The 20,757-nt window shown below is 44.3% G+C and overlaps 1 protein-coding gene across 1 annotated transcript in view; it reads left to right on the top strand.

Moving 5' to 3' along the window:
• The window catches only part of IGDCC3 (immunoglobulin superfamily DCC subclass member 3), a 94,383-nt gene that overhangs the window by 51,892 nt on the left and 21,734 nt on the right, over positions 1 to 20,757 (top strand). The window contains 3 exon segments of the mRNA XM_063314238.1: positions 2,497 to 2,634; positions 5,944 to 6,102; positions 15,235 to 15,400. Coding sequence (XP_063170308.1) covers positions 2,497 to 2,634; positions 5,944 to 6,102; positions 15,235 to 15,400 — 463 coding nt within the window.

The following is a 20,757-nucleotide window of genomic DNA, read 5'->3' as shown; positions in this document are numbered from 1 at the left end:
CCGTCCCCGCGGTCACGTGATCAAATTTTGGCACTTGGCAACCAGGATGTTTTTACAACAGTTGCAGTGTCCCGGGGCCACATGATCACCATTTGCGACCTTCCCAGCTGGCTCCTGCCAAGCAAAATCAGTGGAGAGCCACATGATTCACTTAACAACCATGGCAAAGGAGGTCATAAAATCAGGCACAACTCACTTAACAAACACATCGCTTAGGGATGGAAGTTCCGGTCCCAATTGTGGTTGCAAGTCAAGGATTATCTGTATCTTCTCCACATTCCACTGACTCACATTACCCCAGATAAATAGAAGGAAATAGAAATTCTAAAGAAAAGAAAAATTCTAAAGAAAAAAGAAAAATAAGAAAAGGATGCAAACAATAGGGAGGGTGCACAATACAGGGCTGAGAATTCAAGGGTTGAAGACCACATCTCTGGAAGGTTGGAGAAGGCCACCTATTGTATCAAATTCAGTGGAAGCAGACAGTACGGAGGAAAGTTTCAGCTACTAGCATGGCCAACTTATATACCTGGAATGGATATGTTTATGTGTGTGGGAGAGAGAAAGTGTTTTCCCCTTCAAACAGCCAGTTTTCTCCATCTTCCCAACGGTTTTCAGTGAGGCCAACTTCCTATCAGAATGTCTTGGGTGGGGTAGGACGTTTTTGGCTTAGCTGCAGGAAAAAACAATTGTGGTTGGGTTCCTACAATATGCTTGACTTGACTAAAATGAGGTGGGCTAGCTTGGGTCAGCATGTTGCAGAAACCCAGCCATTGTCTTTACCATGTTGTGTGAATTGGGCCATTATGTTTAACCCAGAGATGGCTGTGTTTGGAGGCAGCATGTTCTCCGAACCCAGATTTAAGACTGAGCCTGTTTCAATTAATTTTGTGTATCTTTTTTGCACAATATTTATGCATCTGGTCTGAGTTTGTAGGAGATAGGTCCTAAATTGGAATGTTCCTGTGCATTTCCAAGGGAAGGCTGTTCGGGGCTCTTTCAAGAAGAAGACCAATATTAATAAAATAAAATATAAAATATATCATATAATAAAGACCAAGCAGCTTGCTCTCATTCAGACACTGACTGAGTATTGGAAGGCAATATGGAAAAATATACAGCTCCCATCACAGAACTCCAGAAGATTTAAATGCTGCAACTTTTCCAGAGTTTTAAAGTGAATTGGTTACAGCTTCTTTCTGTTAGGTCCCTTTAAACCTCCCTCCCTTCTGTGTGCTTACTGCTTTCATCAATTGATCAAAGACTGACAACTATTGTGACAGCAGCATGGGGGTTTTTTGAGCGCAGGTGTATCAGGCTGTTTTGCCAGGGGCTAGGGTTTATGGGCAAAATTCCATAAGCTCTTGGCTTGGTTTATGGAATTCTGCAGCCTTCACCTGGGAAGCGATTGTAGCTCTGTGATAGGACAGATGTTTTATCTGTAGAAGGTCCAAGATTCAAAATAGCTGGAGGACACCAGGTTGGGGAAGATGGTCTGAGCATCACTGTTCTTGTATCCCTTGAAAGGTGCTTCGTCTGTCAGGTGCTACTGTTTTCCTTTGGTACCTGCTTAACCGATGACAGTTTATAGCTGCTGACTGGTGTCACCAGCTTCCCAGGTGGCTTATAATTTAGAGTTTGGTCTCCTTCATGGGAGAATGCCCAATCTTCAGCAGAAACACTCTACTGAAAGTCTCTCTGGCTGACAGGGTAAAGCTGTGTGATTGGGTGGTCTTGGTACAAAAACCTAGATCTTGGCCATTCTGTTCTTCTATGGTCAACATAGCAGAATGTTCCCAATCAATCATTCAATCAGTCAGTCATTCAGTCAGCTTTGTTACAATCACAGATCAGGTCAAAGCTTCAGTACATGGCTTCAGATAGTAATTAAAGGCAAAAGATATGAGCTACATAATATTCAGTAAAATCGATATAAAATACAATAATGCCGGCTTCCTTGCAAGGAGCAGCCCTCCGGAACTCAAGTGGGCAATCTTGTGGCTTTCTCCTTGTCCGAAGAAGCTGTTAGCTCAGGAGCACTGCCAGCTGCCAGTCTTCACCTCGGCGTTATCCCCAGTGTGTGGGGACGTGCTAGTCTGCCATGTTTCCAACCAGAAGTCCCCCTACGCTTTGAAATTCCTTTCCATAGAACTTTGGCCCCTGCACATTTCTAATATAAAATATTTGCAAACAGGAAATATAAAAGGTTTTGAGAATGATTGTTGCCTACTTACACATTTCAAAATATATTCTTGCCTTGCAATCTTTAGATGTGTTTTGTGCAGGATGGCTCATGCCATAGTGTAATATTAATACGAGTAATATTAGTATTTCAGGGACCTGGATTAAGAGTCCTTCCCCTTGACCTAGTTCCAGACATGGAGATCACAATCTGGCAGTACAATGTTGAGAGCACCTACTTCCCAGGTGGAATGAAGAATACCTCTCAGGCCTTCTCAGTTGCTCTACAACTTGTGTTTGGTCTTTTCTGCACAGGCTCCCATTCTTCTGTTTACAAAGACCCTATGATCCTTGTGGGACCTGAGAACTTGACTCTGACAGTGCACCAGACAGCCATCCTGGAATGCATTGCAACTGGGAATCCCAGGCCTATCGTCTCCTGGAGTCGACTTGGTAGGTATCTGAAACTTGTAGCCTGTCCTCTTCACAGAAGAGCTTGGATATTACTTCGGTTTGGGTAGAGCATCATCTGGCATCTTATTCTTTGGTTAGGCAAAGAGTTTGCCTGTTCATCCTTGCAATGTTGGAAGCAGCTGCATGTAAACATCTGGATTTAGGATGCATAGAGGATTTATGTATATATGTATGTATGTATTTAAAAGGGACGCGGTGGCGCTGCGGGTTAAACCGCTGAGCTGTCGATCGGAAGGTCGGCGGTTCGAAACCGCGCGGCGGGGTGAGCTCCCGTTGCTAGTCCCAGCTCCTGCTCACCTAGCAGTTCGAAAACATGCAAATGTGAGTAGATCAATAGGTACTGCTTCGGCGGGAAGGTAACGGCGTTCCGAGTCGTCATGCTGGCCACATGACCCGGAAGTGTCTCCGGACAACGCCGGCTCTAAGGCTTAGAAACGGAGATGAGCACCGCCCCCTAGAGTCGGATTCGACTGGAATTTACGTCAAGGGAAACCTTTACCTTTACTATGTATGTATTTATTTATTTATTTATTATTGGGATTATATCCCACTTTTATAATGCTTCCTCCTCCTATTTTTCCCACCACAACAACACTGTGAGGTGGGCTGAGAGAGAGGGACTGGTCCAAAGTCACCAAGCCAGCTTTCATACCTGAAGGAGGACCAGAACTCTCAGTCTCCTGGATTTAAGTCCCGCGCCTTAACTGCTACACCAAACTTATTCTCCGTATTTATGTTAGATTTGCTTTATTTTCTTTGTACTGAACTTGCCTGAAAGTGTTTTAAGGGGCTGGTCTGCAAATAATGAAGCTCTTGCATCAGCTTCTAGACTACTTCTCCAGCATCATGTTTTTCCAAAGTGGTCTCCATTCCCTTCTACAGTATGTCATATGGGAATGATCAGCATAGAGTGTACCTTGTAGGGATGATGTATGTGGTACCCAGAACTGACTTCTCCAACTTGTGCCCTCCAGATGTCTGGCCATACTGAATGGGAGTGGTGGGAATATGGTACATCAGATCTGGGTTAGGGTGGGGGAAACTGTCCTAGAAGATCAATGATCACCCCACTAAGATCCTGGCTGTAGCTCATGTTATTGTTTAGATTAATTTCCCGACCATGATAATTTCCAGATGTGTGGACTTCAAATCCCAGAATTCCGCAGCCAGCATGGCTGTTGATGAGAATTCTGGGAGTTGAAGTCCATACACATACCTAGAAGACGCCAAATACTAGTTTAGAATTAATTTGAAATGTGAAGAAGAGCCTAGCATTGTGCAAAGCCCTCAAGGTCCATAGAGACCCCATAGAAGCATCCTTAGAAAGTGAAATGGAAGAAGGCCTACAGCTGAGAGTTTGTTTTTCCTATTGGTATGCAAACATCTTGCAGCTAGCCACACCTACCATGGCAGCCATTTTGTGAAAGTGCCCGTACAATGTTCTCAAAATGCTAAATGTGATCCCCGGTTCCCAAAGGTTGAAGTATCCAGTCCTAGATGAATTTCAAAGGAAAATGGATTCAGTTTATATAAGAGATTCAGCAGAATAGGAATCCACTTGAGGGTTTGGTTGCTATGTTTAGTTAATACTTTCAGAGATATTGTAGGAAGAGAGCCAAGTTAATCTATCAAGGTAAAAAAATCAGAAGGATCAGATAAACCTTTTCCAACTAACAAATCTTACTAAAAGATATGAGCTGCTCATGAAAGCTTATGTCTTTTCATAAAATTGGTTAGTCAAAAGAGGCGCTACCAGATTCTTCTGATTTATACCTTTGAACTGAGCAAAGTCTCTGTTTACGATTTACCTAGGAAAAGAAAGTAACCTTACAAATACAAGGGGAAGATTTTTTCAGAGAGGAACTGTACACAATTGTGAGTTCAGTTTTCCCCCGAAAAAGAGAAAACTCTGCTTTGCTCATGTTGAAATTGCATATTCATCTCCTAACACCCACCTCCCTTCAACAGATACACACACCAAGGTGCCTATTTCAGAATTCACGGCAATTATTTGTATTTGTTTCCTTGAAAATCTTGCAGATAAAGGTTCCTCTCACAGGCTTGCGGTTTGACATCCATAAAAGGATCACAGTCTTAACAAGTCTGTCGTTTAGAGAATTGGAAATGCGAGCGAAAAGAAAAGGGACCAAGATTATTGGAATACTGTCAGGGTAGGGGATATAGTGAGAAGTAAATAACTATGCAAGTGGTTTTGAGCCACAACCCCCCCTTCCTCCCCCCCCCATATGACAGCAGTAGAACCCAATTAATTGGATAATATATTGGCACAGGACTCTGCCATTTTTTTCCCCTTCTGGCTGACAGCCCTCTCAGTTGCCTTGAATATTTTAGAAACAATAGCATCCGTTTCAGCTTCCCTTTCCCCTAGCATTTCAACCCTTTCAATCAGCTCTTTCCCTCCTCAGGACAGAGAGAGATGAGAGTTGGGTGCTGAGTGTAAATAATTTGTTCAGGGTTTTCCGTTGAAAGGTGTAATTGAGCTGAATCTGAATTTTAAGGCAGACCTTTGTGTCAGGCGCTCCAGCAAACTAATTCAGCTTGTTAAACGCCAGGGCAGATTTTGCTTTACGTTTTCCTTTTACAACTGGGTGCAGTCAGCCAGCTGTTTAATGGCAGAAACACTTGGACAATGCATTCCCCCCCCACCAGCTGGAAAACTTAAGGGGCCTTCCCTGATTTGGCTGAACATCCAACCCAAAAAGTAGCTTTGAAATGGAAATGGTTTGGGGAGGGAGATAGGTTGGGGACTGCCCCACTGTTAAACTGAGAGACAGATGTTTAATTCCTGAATTAATGTGTTTTCTGAAATTGCCCAGGACACTATGAACTAACAAAATGGTTTTAAGTTTGCCCCAACTTTAGAGGGACAGGGGTGTCATTTCAGGTTATTACCCCTCCCATTGTGAGAAATTGGAAGAAGGCTTTCCTTTTATAATGTTCCTTATGCACCTACTTCCATTTGTTTCCTAACCATACTGAGCAGGAACTCCTATTTGCTGGAGCAAAAGAGGGTGGGTCCCCAGCATGTGGTCAAAAAAATAAGGATGGTTGGCAATACAGTGCAATCAAAACTTGAATTGCACCATTGCGGCCACCATCTTGAACTTTCTGGCCATACGCTGCAGAAACCCCTGGCAGCAGGGTTGCATGTGAGATGTGTGCTTCAGATTGCACAGTCCTACTTTAAAGGACAGTAAGTCCCAACTGGCTTGGTCACCACATAAGCAGGACAGAGGGAATAATCTTATTTCATCCTTTCCATTGCAGACGGGCGCCCAATTGGTGTGGAAGGAATTCAGGTTCTTGGGACGGGTAATCTGATGATTTCAGACCTCACGGTGCAGCATTCGGGCATCTATGTGTGTGCGGCCAATAAGCCTGGCACAAGGGTGAGGAGGACAGCCCAAGGGAGACTGGTGGTGCAAGGTAAGAGCTCTCTGGATCAGGACCCTGGCTTCCTAAATGACGAAATGCTTGTTGGCACACAGGCACCTTAAAATGGGTTTCCTTGCATTTCCTCCATCCATCAGTTGAACCAAAGAGCAGCATTGTCCCATCAATTTAAAACGTTAACAAGCTTCAAGGGTCAGTCGCAAGTGTTCCTGGTAGTACATGAGAAAATGGCTGTGCTTCAGTTGGAGTTAACTGATTTGCAAGTGGGCAGGACAAAATATTTCCTGTTGGTTGTTGCTACTGTTCCTCCTCTTCCTCCTCCTCCTCCTCCCCCCTTCCCCTTCCCTTTCTGCTCCTCCTCCTCCTCCCCCATTCCACCTTCTCCTTTTCCTTCTTCCCCACTCCCCCTTTCCCTCCTCCTCCTCTTTCTCCTTCTTTTCTTCTTCCTCTTCCTCCTTCCTCCTTCCCCCTCCTTCTCCTTCTCATTTTACTACAACATTCTTGTTTCTTTTTTGCCTTCTATTCTTTCTTTGTGTTATTTTAGCTGCGCTAGCCCTCTCCAAAAGTTTAAGGAAGGAATTGCCCTACTAATATTCAGGGATCCCAGGAGGACCACTAAAAAAGAGATCCAGGGGCCCCAGGATGCCTACGAGGACACTGAAAATGTTGTCAAAGAGGCATATCACATGTGCATTGTGATACCATTACACAAACGACACATGTTGTAGTTCATGTTGGGTGTGATATTGTGGCTTGCAGTAGGCACCTATGTGAGCAGCCCCTGTGTTTCCAGACCAGGGTGGGAAAGTTTTTGTTTTGCTGGAAAACCTTGGAGAGCTGTCGCTGGTCAGTAGTGACTCTTGCAGAGTGCTGGAAAGCATTTGGCCCAGAGAGGTCAGAAAAATCACACACCAGGAATTTCTATAAAAATAAATTTATTTACAGAAAGCACAAAAACATATTTACAGGCTTGTGCATTCACACACGGTCAGAGTTGAGAGGAGAGAGCTCTCTCAGAGAGCTGCTTACTGGTTGCAAGGCTAAAAGAAAACTGTCCTGCAAGCTGCCTTCCCCTCAGGCAATGCAACTATTAACACCTAAACTGAGGACAATTAAATTTGACCTCTTCACCCGGCCAGAATGATTTGTTACCATAGTAACCTTAATTTCTGTAGCAGAAAACAATATACCAACAGTGACAGGGTGAACCAATGCTCTGACTCAGCCTCCCGCCATTCCTTATTCCAGACATCTATTACAAGTCACAATGATGCACGTATGTCATCATGTCATTTGTGAGATCATGTCACAGCACACTTCACATCGCTTGCCCCCAATCTCCCCAAGTAGAGCCATGCCTTCATATTCCCAAAATGGATCACATAGCCCAGAAATGTAGGCACTAACTGGTTGTATCACCCCAAGTTCCAGGCAAGGAGAATTTTTTCCAGTCCTCGGGCATTCCTACCAGCACAATGGTTACTCTCTATGAGCTCTGATCTTCCTATATCATAATAAAAGGTAAACCCAGACAAATGTAAGTTCTTTCCTTGCTATTTATATAGTTACTTCTTGGTTTAAATAGACCCAAGTTTCATTCCATGGAATAAGACATTGAAGGAGAAGAGCCACGTTAATCTACGGTAGCAAGAATCGAGGGAGGCTGGTAACACTTTCTCGGCTGACACGTTTGATTCAATGCATCAGTTTTCTTGAGCATGCAACATAGACTCGATGCATCTGGATGAAGTGAGCCACAGCCCACCAAAGCTGATGCCTTTGAAATAAAATTTGTCCCCAGAATTTTTTGAATTTTGCTGAGCGATTGGGCGGAATACTGCTTATGCATGCTTAATTCTTCACCGCTAGTAAAAGGACTAAAGAAAAGTGTGTTTGTTTGATTGTTTATTTTCTGGTTCTGTTTTGAAAAAAAGAAAGAAAATGGAGAACCTAAGAAGGGAGCTGGCCAGATGAATTCCTGCACTGCCCACCCCCTGCTTTCACTGCAGGACTGGGATTCTATCCCTGATCTGGGAGTCGGTGGAAGTTCTTTGAAAGTATGTGTGTGTTTTTGTGCACAAGAGAAAATGTGTGAAACGTGCCCCCCACACTGCCAACTCCTAAAGACGATTCAGAAAAGCCACTTTTAATGACCGTGGCCAGAAAGGGGTTTCTTGAATGTTTGCTGAGTCTTCAGTCTCCATGGTGAAGTTTTTGCACAGATCGCCTTTCTACATAAAAAAAAGGGGGGGGGTAGATAAAGCAACCCAGCTGGTAGCCCGGTGTTGAATGGTGCGTTAATCCTTTCCTGATTACGAGCTCTCATTTTGTCTTTGAAGTAGCCGGCTTCGAGCCTTCCCTTTTCTCATCAGCTTTGCTTGTTAACCGTTTGGCTTGATGAGCTTCAGAATCTAAAATTATATTTTTTCCCACCCAAGCTCCCTAATTGGACATTTTCACAGGAGTGGAAAAATGCGAAGCGTTCACTTGTGTCGGCACACTCCCCTGCCGTTGCCCTGGGCCTGGAAGTTGTATCTTGCTGACGTGTGGACTCAAAATGGTTCCCCTTCTCAGAAGCTGCAAGACTTTTCCTCGGATGCCAAGATGTGTTTCTGTGTCTGCTGAAGATTCACAGATGTGTTCCCCAAAGTGGCTGTCCGTTTGTTTCCAGCTGATGGCCAAGCACAACAGATCACATGGGCTTCAGTTGGGAGCGTTAATGCAAGAATTAAAGAATCTGGTGAAGTGAGATGCAGCTGAAGAAAGCTTCTGCTTTGGAATAACATGGGTTGGTCTGAACAGGTGCTACCAGGTGCCTGATTTTTTTTGCCACCCTAGACTAACACGCCGCTCCTCCTACGATGTTCAGAAATCTTGGAAACCGTGATAGAACCGCCAACCCTCCTTTATTAGTGAGTTCATTAAGGTGGAGTATTTCGGAAAGTTTTGAAGCTCCTTTTGCTAGATCTTTCTGCAACCTGGACTGAGTTGCCATTTATGAGATTAGATACTGACAAACTTCTCTCCCATCAGTTTATGTCTGGAGTTCCTCCACTTCCTCACACTCTCCCAAAGTGTGTCACAAAGAAACAGGTCTGAAGCTTTCTCATGCTCTGCTTGACAACCTTGTCTGGACTCGGAAGTTAAGCAGGGTTTTCCAAGCCTGGTTAAGACTTAGATGTGAGGACACCAGGAAATCCCACAGTGGTAGACTAAATTGAGAGGAGGGGGGGAAGGAAGGAAGGAAGGAAGGAAGGAAGGAAGGAAGGAAGGAAGGAAGGAAGGAAGGAAGGAAGGAGGGAGGGAGGGAGGGAGGGAGGGAGGGAGGGAGGGAGGGAAGCGTAGCATTAATGTTGTAAAAAAACCCTACATGGATGTGTCCATGATGTCATCAAGAGTTGAGATTGACTCAAAAGTGATGGTATGCACTGAATTCTTTGTCTTAGGGAAGGCACTCAGAAGATTTTTTTAGAGATGCTTTTGGATGCTTTTCTGAAACATGGATGGCAGGTCTCAGTCAGAACAAACTAGGGGCCCCCATCTTTCTGAGCCTGAAAGTATGTTTAAATAAAGTATTTTGGGTGCTGTTACAAAATACATAGGGAATGGCTGTGAGAAAGTGTTCTAATGCATTAAGTACAACGTGAGCACAAGTGAAGGTCTGTGTTCCAAAATATACATTCCTTTGAACCTACAGTTTTTTGCTAGAAGAGCAGGACAATGAATTACGTTCTTTAAGTACATTTATCTGCATTGATTTCTTTGTACCAAAAAAAAAACCCTCACCAAATTCAACTTTGTACTTGTAACAAAAGGGAAGAACGCCATCTAAACAGTCTTTTTCTCAAAGGATCTGCATTGGGACTGATTTTTTTAATGTGCACAAAAACTGTCTGGACTAAAAACTTGAAGAGGAATAAGGGAACAATTTTACAGACACCCTGAAATCATGTAGTGTGGATGTAAAAAAGGAACCGAAAAGAGGATCTGAAAATACCTTTTGAAACTAGGGGGATCTCTTTAGAATGGCCAATCCAGTTCAGCGCTACCAGAATCATCTGCAGGAGGAGTCAAAAAAAGTAAAATGACGGCTTCAACTGTGCAATCAAAGCACCGCCCCCTGCGATGCGTGTAAAAATAGCAGCCATCTTGACTTTTTTTGACACCGCCTCCCCCTACTCCCCACGGACAGCCCTGTTTCCATTCTCATCTCCTTGCGCTATGACTTGAAAGGGCTGCTTCTCCTAGAACAGAGACAAATGTAATATGGTTGATCATTGGGAGAGGAATAAAAAAAATCATCAGCATCCTAATCCTCCCCCCCCACCCCCATCTGTGCTGCAACAAAATCTGGAATATGGCAAACTTTCCAGATGCTGTACCCAAAAAAGGATTGTAGCACTAGAAAAGTGTATTACAGTTCTTTAAATGTGTGGTGTGCTTTTTAAATGGTTTGTAAACATTGGTGATGCACTACGGCTTCATACTGAATTTGCCTCTTTTCTGGGTGAATCAGCACAATCCCTTGAGCCATAGGTTAAACACATAAACTGGGTTGATGCAAAATGCTGTGCTACAAACAAGCAAAGTAACATTAGCCCTAAGCAGCATGGGATGGGAATGAGCAACTGGGCCTTTCCCTAACCTGAGGTGGTGTGAACAGAGTGAGACCCAACTTAAATGACTTTAAGAAGGAGGTGGAGAAGATGTCCAGTGCTCATGATAGCTATATATTGCTCCAGTATTGGAGGCAGTATACTGGGGAACTGAATAAGGAAGACTGCTATTGCTGTTATGCCCTGCTGATCAGCCCCTGAGGCCCAGATGAGCCTCATCCAGCACAGCTCTTCCTACATTCTTATCATAATCCAGCGTGTGGTCCCTACATTCAGATGTCCTCCTCCATTCTTCTTCCCCAAACATTCATAGTAAGTTATCCCTGTAGCTGTGTGCTGATGTGGAGCCATCAGCACAGCGTTAAAAGATGGCTTTTCTCAGCTTGCATGCTGTCAGGTGGCTGCAGATGGCATCTTGGAAAGGTGTTGGGTGAAGCATTGCTTACTGTGTCATGTCGGAAAGAGGCGGCTGGAAGGGATCTAGCAGGAAGTGATTGGAATGGGCTTGTTGGAAAATAAGCAAGGGGGAAAAACCTAGTGGTGCCATCCATTCTCTGACTCACCATGTTCTTCCTTTTCCTCTTTTAAATACAGTCAAACATGCCTCCTCCACCTGATTTAAGTTTGTATGTTGCGGGATCTTCTAGGCGGGCAGCAGCTCGAACAATATAGAAAAACAAAAAAATATCCACAGTTTGATAAAAATGTCCCTCACCACAAGATTAATATAGGACAATGCAATTTCTTTAAAAGAGCCCAAAATGGCAGTTACAATACACAATTGTCAATATGACATCTGGTACAGGATGGTGCACTATCTGGAAGAGTTGCATCTTCACTGTCTTCCAGAAAACAGCTAGACTATGGATAACTTTTTTGTGGTGGGGGTGTTTGGGGCCCGGGGAGCAATGGACAGTGAACTGGGGACATACAAAGTGACTTGAGACCACATCGTGTCAAATCAAGATCTTAGTTACAGTCATCAGGCACCATCAAGTTGCATGAGCTTCTCTGGATTTGGAGAGTGGGTGAGATTTGAGTTTTTCTTGTTTTTGAAACACTAGTTTCAGAATTGGGTGCCCTTTAGTGGTCATCTGGAGTTTTGCAAACCAGATCCAGGAGTCCAATGCAAGGCATCCATTGGCCTCCTCCTCTTCCCCCCACCGGCTGACAGAGTACTGTTTGGTGTTTCAGAAACATGATTGATGCATTGATTTCAAATGTCCCTGAAGAGGTACTCATGCCTTTCAGTGTTCAATAGCTGCTGTTTGCATTCCATGTCTCCACCGTCCCCTTCAGAATAAAAGACTTCAGTGCCCCAGCAAGCATCAGGAGCTCCTCAGCTGTCCCAGAGTTGCCAAGGAGCTGCTCAATTCTGAAAGGCCTTCTATTTACCTTCCTTCCATCATTCACCCCTCTTTGCTTATCCATATGGAGTGCCCTGCCATGGTTTTCTTGCACTGTGGTGGGAGATGTCTATGGAATGCATCAGGGTGGCCTCATTCACACAACAAAAGTAATGGGAGCAGTGAAAACACAAACCACTGAAAGTGCACAATTTGCTAAGCTTGGTAAGTGTTAACCATGGTTAGATTTTTGTGGGTTTGGCAGTTATGCAAACTGAGTCTCTTTGGCTAGTTTATGGTTCAGTATATTATGCAATATCAGGCTGGAAACCAGGAGACCATGAGTTCTAGTCCTGCCTTAGGCACAAAGCCAACTGGGTGACCTTGGGCCAGTCACTTTCTCTCAGCCCTAGGAAGAAGGCAATGGCAAATCACTTCTGAAAAATCTTGCCAAGAAAACCACAGGGGCTTGTCCAGGTAGTCTCCAAGGATCAGACACAATTGAATAGAATATACATACATACATACATACATACATACATACATACATACATACATTGCAAACAGTGAATCTAGGAAGCAAGCTGATTCAGTGACCACGGTAAGCATACTATAATGGTTAACTGCAATGTAAGAATTCGTTTAGAAAAAGATGCTTTCTTGAAGATGGAATATGATTGGCAGGGCAGGAAAGAACTCAGTCACTGTATTCACACCATCAATTTGTAATGGATCCAGTGGCTGCATGCACATGTGCTAAGCCTGGTTAGGGTTCATCTTGGTTGGTTTTGTGGCTTAGCATGTTGTGTGAATCCAGGCTACTTGGTTTGTTTAGGGCTCAATGTATTGTGCAAAAATTCACTAACCAGGCTAAGCATGTTAGGTGAACCTAACCAAGGTATAAGCTGTTTCTTTAAGAACATGTGAAGGCACCTTGTTGAATTAGGCCAAGAGCATTCTGTATCACACAGAATAGAATCATAGGGTTGGAAGAGACTGTGGAGGTCTCCTAGTCCAACCTTTGCTTGAAATCTTTGCTTGAAAACCAGGAGATAGGTCGTTCCACTGCTGAAGAGCTCTCACATCAGGAAATTCCTCCTTATTTCAAGTTTGTATCTCCCTCTGTAAGACTTCCATCTGTTGGTTCCTGTCCTGGCCTCAGATATTACAGAGAAGAAATCCATACTCTTTCCCCTGTGTCAGCCCTTTAGGTCCAGGAAGATTGCTATCATGTCTCCCCTTAGTCCTCTCTTCTTGAGACTGAACATCCCCAGGTCCTTCAACAGTTCTCCATAAAATTTAGCCTCCCTCACCATCTTCACTGCTCTTCCCTGCATTCTTTCCAGTTCCTCAACATCCTTTTTTGTATTGTGGTGACCAAAACTGGACAAAGCATTTCAGGTTATAGAATGACGAGTGCTTGTATTCAAGAAACTGCTAAGCGAGGACAGTGGGTGATGATGGACCTCTTCCACTCCACTCCCCAACAGCTGGCCCTTCAGGTGGGCAGCCTGCAGTTCCAGAGGGAACGAACAGCCACCAAAGTTCTGAACTTCTGATAGAGGGCTTCTTTCTTCCCCATTTTGCCTGCACAAGCCCACTACGGCCAGCTGTGATACTGCAACATTTGAGAAGTTCTGAGATGTGTAATATATTAAAACTAAGTGAAAAGATTTATTTCTTGGCCAACCCTAACCCCGTGAAATCATTAGTTTTGTGCAGGCACTGCAAAGCTTGAAATTTTTTGCATTCAGCTCTAGAGCACAAGTCTTGAATTCATGGCCATGCCGTGATATCAACTGAGTGACTGAATTGAAGCCAAGCATCCTTTCAGGGAAGAAATTACTTGGCTCCAGGAGCAATAAACATTTTCCCCAGATTGACTTCTCTGATGAGGCAAAACTTTGCCCTGTGGCTTGTGGATGTGACTTTACGTTGTAACTACAAGTAGGGCCTGATTCCTCTCATCCATTTGCCTTTGTAACAATGCAGAGCAAGGGTTATGTTTCTTCTTGTGACGGAATGTGCTACTAAGGGTTTCCCCTAAAGCAGCACAACTCTGGGTGCTCAGAAACACCTTCTGGTTCCCTCCTTTCTGATCTCTGATGCTGGAGGCAATCTTTCCTCTAGAAGCAACATGAAGCTGCAATGCATCATCACCAACTGGAGAGGAGAAAAATCTGTGCACTTCTTTTCCTTTTCCTTCTTTCTTTATCCTGATGGGCCCTGCTTTTTCAAAATCCTGCTTGGGTTGACAACTACCATATTCTAAGAGCATTGGTCTTCATCTTCCATCTATGTCAGGCTGTTTGAAGTTGATGGGAATTGCAGTCAATGCCCTTTTAAATTCATGTATTTATTTTGTTACACATTTATAACCAGACAGTCTGGCATTTGTGTAAGGTATACATTGGATGGATGGATGGGTGGGTGGATGGGTGGACGGATGGATAACTTGCCCTTTTGATAGACAGGTATCATTCTTTCCACATTCACCAGTAACAATATTGTACGGTTCCTTTGGTACCCTATCAATGAGGTCCAGGACTTCAAAGTGATTCCTGATGTTCTCCTTGAAACTGATCTTATTGTGGAGAATAGTTGGCTTTGTTTCTTTGCTTTAGCTTGAATTTCAGCTTGCACAAGAGCTGTTTGTGATGTATTCCATAGTCAATCTTGCTGCAGGATTTGGAGGGGTTAAAACCAATACAGAATTCAAATCATTTCAGCAACAACAAAAACAAGTGCAAAAGACAGAAAATATGCAACAGAGAGAGATGTTAAATAATAAAGGCAGGAAGATACTGTAGATAACCTATTACATCATGTAAAATTTACTCAGGCTGTGGGACATATAACTGTGGAACATACGTATAACTTAGGAAGCTTAAGCAGTTAGCAAAGTATCTCCAGAGAAGGTACCAATGCTGTTCTTCTTGTGGCAGAGGGTTCTACATTTAGGGAGGGTCTGGAGAAGACTCTTGTCTTGTCTCTGTTAATTGTTCCTCCACCCCAGTTGGGACCAGAGGAAAGCATCTCTTTGAATACAGTATTTATTTTAGTGTTCCTGGGCTGGAAGCTCCTGTTCATTTCACTGTGAAGGAAAACCATTCTCCTGGATTACATTTGTTTCAGTTGCTCTGCCGAAGTCAAGGAAGGTGCATGTAACATTGTTTCCCCTTGCATTTTGTTTCCTTTTTCAGCTCCTGCAGAATTTGTGCAGCATCCGCAATCGATTGCCAGGCCGGTGGGGACCAGCGCCATCTTTACCTGCTTAGCCCAAGGAGAGCCTTCTCCGCAGATCACGTGGTTGAAGAATGGGCAGATTTTGGAGCCGACTGAGCACATTAAGCTGAAGAACAACAACAGGTAAAACTCTCTTCAGGGAGCAGGAAGTCCAACCGAGGGACTGGGAGAAGTGGGCTTAGGTGGTCAGACCTGGATCTACCAGAAGTCAAGGTAAAGTCAGGGTCAGTTCCTGCAAACTTCTGGGACACATCTAGGCAGTTTCCTTGGCAGCAACATGGAAGTGGCTTGCCATTGCCTTTTTCCAGAATGGACTTTTGACTACCCAGTCTGGCCCCCAGGTAATGGGAAAGGGCCCCTCCAAGTCATACCTTTTGTGCTTCTGGACTTGTCCTCATGTCCATGTTTCTGGACATACCACGTGGCTTGACTTCATTCAAACTCAGGGCTCTTCTTTGGTTCCTACTAGTCAACAGTGATGATCATAAAGAAGAAGAAAGTACATATTATTACAATTTATTTGTTAGAGTTAAAACCCACCTCTTTGTTCAGGGGCTCTAGTGTTCCCTCCTCCCAGTTTCCCCCCAGGAACAACCTTGTGAGGTAGATTGGGCTGAAAATGACTGGTCCAAAGAGAATGCTGGAGCTTTTGGGCCTGATGGAGGACTAGTGCCTGGGTCTCCCCTCTCCTAGTCCAACAACTTCATCACTGCACCACACTGGGTCTTGTGCTAGTTGGCAGAAGGATGAAATAAGAGGAATCTTGGCTTACGTTGCTCATGTATTGATAAGTCTGGGTTGCAAATGTGACTGGGTATGTGAGCAGGGCCTCCTTCTCCACCTTAAGTTAGATCCTGCTTGCCCACAGGAGCTAAAGGCAGTAGACCCAAAAAAAAAAAAAAAACCACAACCCCTCCCCGCCCCAAAAAACCTCCTTCACCCTGTGAGGTAGGTTAGATTGAGGGAGAATGGTTGGCCTGAAATCCCTCCATTGTTTTCAAGGTTCTAAGTGGATATGAACCCAAGTCTTCTGGTCTGACTCTCTAACAAATGTATCATACTGAGTACTAGAAAGACTCCCTAATGATATTCAAGAGTTCTCTGGAATATGTCCAAGACTTCCTCATTTCAGAGGTTGAGGGTAAAGACTTCCCAAAGGTGGAAAGTTTGAACATCAGGATGCCCAGGTATCTGAGAACTGCTGCTCCAGTTAACCGTGGCCAAAGCTTGAAGCAGACTTCTCCAAACTGACCCTCTCTGGAAATGGGGCAATACCACTCCAGAATTCCCTGTGCCCGGTTCTTCAGCAGCCCTTTATTAAGTCCTCCAGAGACAGAACGGGGGGACTGTGCTCTTCCAGGATAAGCTCATGCTTTAACTTGCACTTGTCTTTCCTACCAATGTTGTCCAGATGGATCTGCACTCCGTGCTGATGGAGATCATTGTGGTCTTGTGGCTGGTTGTCTCTGAACACAGCCCTCTTACCTCACCAGGGAGGGGCACCCTTGTTTTTCAGCAGAGCCTAAACAGGCCTAGTTTTCCTGTGCTAGAAGAATGCAGTGTTTGTATCATGGAAATAGCAGGGTAGATTGAGCCTAGTGCGAAAATTACCACTCAGGGGGCTTGGTTTCTATGGAAATAATACAGAACAATGCAGGGGAAATAGCAGAGGCCAAGCTATAAATCTCTAGGTTATGGAATCCCCTCATGAAAGGTAACAGGCTTAAGTATATGAACAGAGGTCTGTGAGCATGAGCAAAAAGTAAAAATGAGTGAGAATGATTCAGAATTCCCTGCCTATGGAAATTTCTCGGAGGCAGACTGGGATGTCTGCAAAGTATGGTCCAAAAAGTCAAGATGGTGGCTGCAAAGATGTGACTGAAGCCACACTGTTGTTGTTGTTGTTGTTGTTTTAAGGTGTAGAGTGTCAACTGCAACCACCATCTTGACTTTCTGGACGACCCCCTGGAGACAGATGACTAGAGAAGATGCCACTGAAAAATTTGCCCTCTGCGGGGTATGTGGCCACATGCCCCTTAATTACAGTGCCTCTGAGCATTTGCTAGTGCCTTTCCTTCATCCACCAGGGGTTATGGGATTCAGGGGTCCAGAGCCAGGACCTTTACAGTCCTGCAACCTTTGGAGGAATCTGGACTTTTAGTCCAGAAATAATGGATACCATTAACTTAAAGCTGCAAAACTCCCTTTCTTCCAAAAACATTAATCAACCTATAGCATAATTAATGATGCAGGAAGTTATAATAACAGACTGATACTAATAACAGACTGATTTTCCAAGTACAGGTAGTTCTCACTTAATCACCATTCATTTAGTGATGGTTCAGACTTATGATAGTGTTGAAAAAAACGACTTGCAACCGCTGCTCACAATTCTCCCCCCCCCCCATCTCCTTTACCGCCGGAGAAACTAGGGAGGGTCCCTTCTGAGCCTCTTGCCCTGCCCCCTATCCAGCTATGGGCTCTGTTGTCTCTTATCTGACCGTTCCCTTGGCAGTATCTCTTCACCCTGTCTCCCAAGGTCTTTCCCACATACCATTACACATGATGATATCATGGTGCACATGATGTCATTCTTCCCTCTTGCTCCCCTGTCCATGCTCATGCGCACCAGGGCAAGTGATGCCATGCTTGACCTGATGTCACTCCAGAAATGATGCAAATGACACAATTTGTGTCATTTGCATAAGGACATCATGATGCATGTGACATCACTGTGGCTTCTGTTGGATGCCTGTGCTGCAGGTCTTCTCTCTTATGGATACAACCGAAGTGGTTTCCGTGATAAGAAACCCACCAAGTATTCCCTATGTCCTTAAAGGGTTTTATTTTTGTTAATGGGGACAAAAAATACTATTAGCCCCCACCGCCCCAGGCTTAACTGTCTGCTAATGGATTGCAGTATTATCTCAGGGACCATTTTTCTGGAAACAGATCCCTTCCAGAAAAGGACAAGATCAGGGCTAACGGGTTCCCCCAGCTGGCCACGGGGTTTGCCAAAGTCCCCGCCGGAGATTTCCTCATAATTATTACAGACAAACCTAGCGGGGCATTCCTTTTCAGGGTCAGCAATGTTATGCAAAGGGTAGAAGCTGTCAGCAAAAGAAAGGGGAGGCAGGAGAAAATTATAAAGAAAGGGAAATTGACTAAATCTGTTTTACATCAACCCTGTTCACTGTGCCTCTCCATATTTCTCCGTCTTGCACTCTCCTCGCTTCCAATGCAGTCCCAGACTGATTCGTATGCTGCCTTTTTTACTTTATCTGTAATTACAGGGATGTCTGCAGGGTGTGTGTGTATGTGTATCAAAAAAGTCACAATAGCAGTTGAATCTGTGCAATCAAAGCCCTGCCCCATTTTTTATGAGTGGTGTAAAAAGCAGGGCCGGTCTTCCATTGCAGCCATTTTGACTTTTTTGACACTTCCCCAGGACATGCCTCTGCCACATGTCATGCAGAAGATCTGTGGACTCTGCTAATCCATTGGTTTTCACAGCTCTGCAGCTGCAGGAACTTTGCAGGGTATGGTGGCAAGAGAAGAGGAATGGGGAGAAATGGGTGTACTTTGGATCTGTTTTCCCATTTTGGGTTATTGTTAGAATAGTTATCGCTTGAAATCTGCATTTCTTCAAATTTTGCAGTTCAGGGGCTGAACATGAGAAATTCCTGGTTTGAATCTTACCACTAAAGTCTTCCCCAACCTGATGCCCCCCAGATGGGTTGGCGCCACAATGCCAACATTTCCCCACCATCTTGATTCTTAGCCAGGTGCCATGCTGGCTGGGGATGTTGGGAGCTGCAGTCCTGTCTGGAAAACATCTGGTGGGAGAGTGTCTCCTCTCCATCTCCCTTGACTCCCACCCCACCACTTTCAACATGAGACTAGTAATCTTAGTATAATTTATGGCAGGGATACACCACATTATGAAGCATGGGGTCCTTGAAATTTAGCTTTCAAGAGGTGTGGTAGGAACACCCTGTCAAAAGTGGGTGGGGCTGAGGCCAGAGTGGGTGTGGCCAGGACAAAAAGTAGGTGAAGGTGGGACAAAAATCTATTACTGAAATATAAACATAAATTTCTCACTTTGGTTACATTAAAAGTGTGCAAATCTGGCATCAGCTTCTGGAGGGGCTCAGGGATCACACCCAAAGCTGGTTGTAAATTGTTTGTGCAATCCCTTCCTCGCAACGATAGGTCCCAAACGAAACATTGCAATCATCTCAGCTACCCAGACTTACAGATGCTGGAAGATTAACACCCCCAGCCTTTTCACCCTCTCAGCTTTTTCTCTCCTGCCAGCCTGTTCTCAGTTTAGCTTTTGAGTGGCCTGCCAGGAGCAGCACGCCAACAAATGGAGGATGGGGTGTGTGGGGGTGTGTGGGGGTGGGGGGAGTTAACAGAACAAAAGAGGAGACAGAGCCAGGAGAAAGCTAATTTTGATTTCAATTACATTTACAATTAATTGCATAATCAGGATGGAAGCTGTTTAATGAAATAGAGTTAGTGTGATTGCTCCCAAATATTTGAACCTTTTTCCCTTCTGTCACATTAAAAAATCACAATTGAACAGCACATTTTGGTTGTTGGGGGGAGGCAGGGAGGTCTGAGGGTGGGAAGGCTGCTTGTGATCTTGCAATGTCCTGCCCAGGGGGGTTGGCTGCTAATGTAACACACTCAGAGCAGGAGGGTCAAGAAAACGTAGCAAGGAAACAGTCCCAATGAAGGCTCCTTGTTCCTCTGCCTCTGGGCTCTGTTGTGTGCATCCGGAGCTCTTGAGTGTGCGTGTGTGTGTGCACATGAATGTGCGTATTTTGGGGGACGCAATGTGCAAGCTCAGAATAAATTGCGTTAAAGGGTCCGTGTTACTGGAATGCATTTATCGCAACAGCAGGTAGCAAAAGCCAAGCATGTAAGCGCAAAGGCAGGCTCTTAATATCGATTTTTCATTCCTTGCTGGGAGATTGTACTTACAAAATGGTAATTAAGTGGGTTTCATTCATTAATCCTGCCAAAAAGCAATTCTGAGCCTTGGTGGAGGGCTCAGGTGTCATTTGCTTTGCTCCATAAATTTGCATCTTATGAGCCCCTCCCCCTTCGCTCCTTGGAGACTCACAAATCCTAAATCCTTTTTTTTTTTTTTTAATTGGGGGGAAGTGATTTCTCCTTGAATGAACTGGGTTAAGAATATGTTGCACCAGAAACAATGTTCCAGCTTCCAATGTACTTCTGAGATCGTTTTGTTCCTTATCGGTCTAAATCATGCCCAGAAACCAACTGATAACCAATGTGCACCTTTGAGCATGGGTATAATATGCTCCTGATGTCATGCATTTAGTAATAACCCCACGTCCTCATTTTGCACCAGGTAAAGCTTCCAGAAACCCTTCAGGGATGGCTCCATTTGGAATGCTTTGCAATGGTCTAGCCATAATGTAACTAAGACATGTTGCCCGTTTCAACTG

The sequence above is a fragment of the Candoia aspera genome, chromosome 13 (assembly GCF_035149785.1).
Source record: "Candoia aspera isolate rCanAsp1 chromosome 13, rCanAsp1.hap2, whole genome shotgun sequence".
NCBI classification, from domain to species: Eukaryota; Metazoa; Chordata; class Lepidosauria; order Squamata; family Boidae; genus Candoia; species Candoia aspera.
Note: the sequence above shows the minus strand (reverse complement) of the source record. Positions and strands in the feature narration are given on the sequence as shown.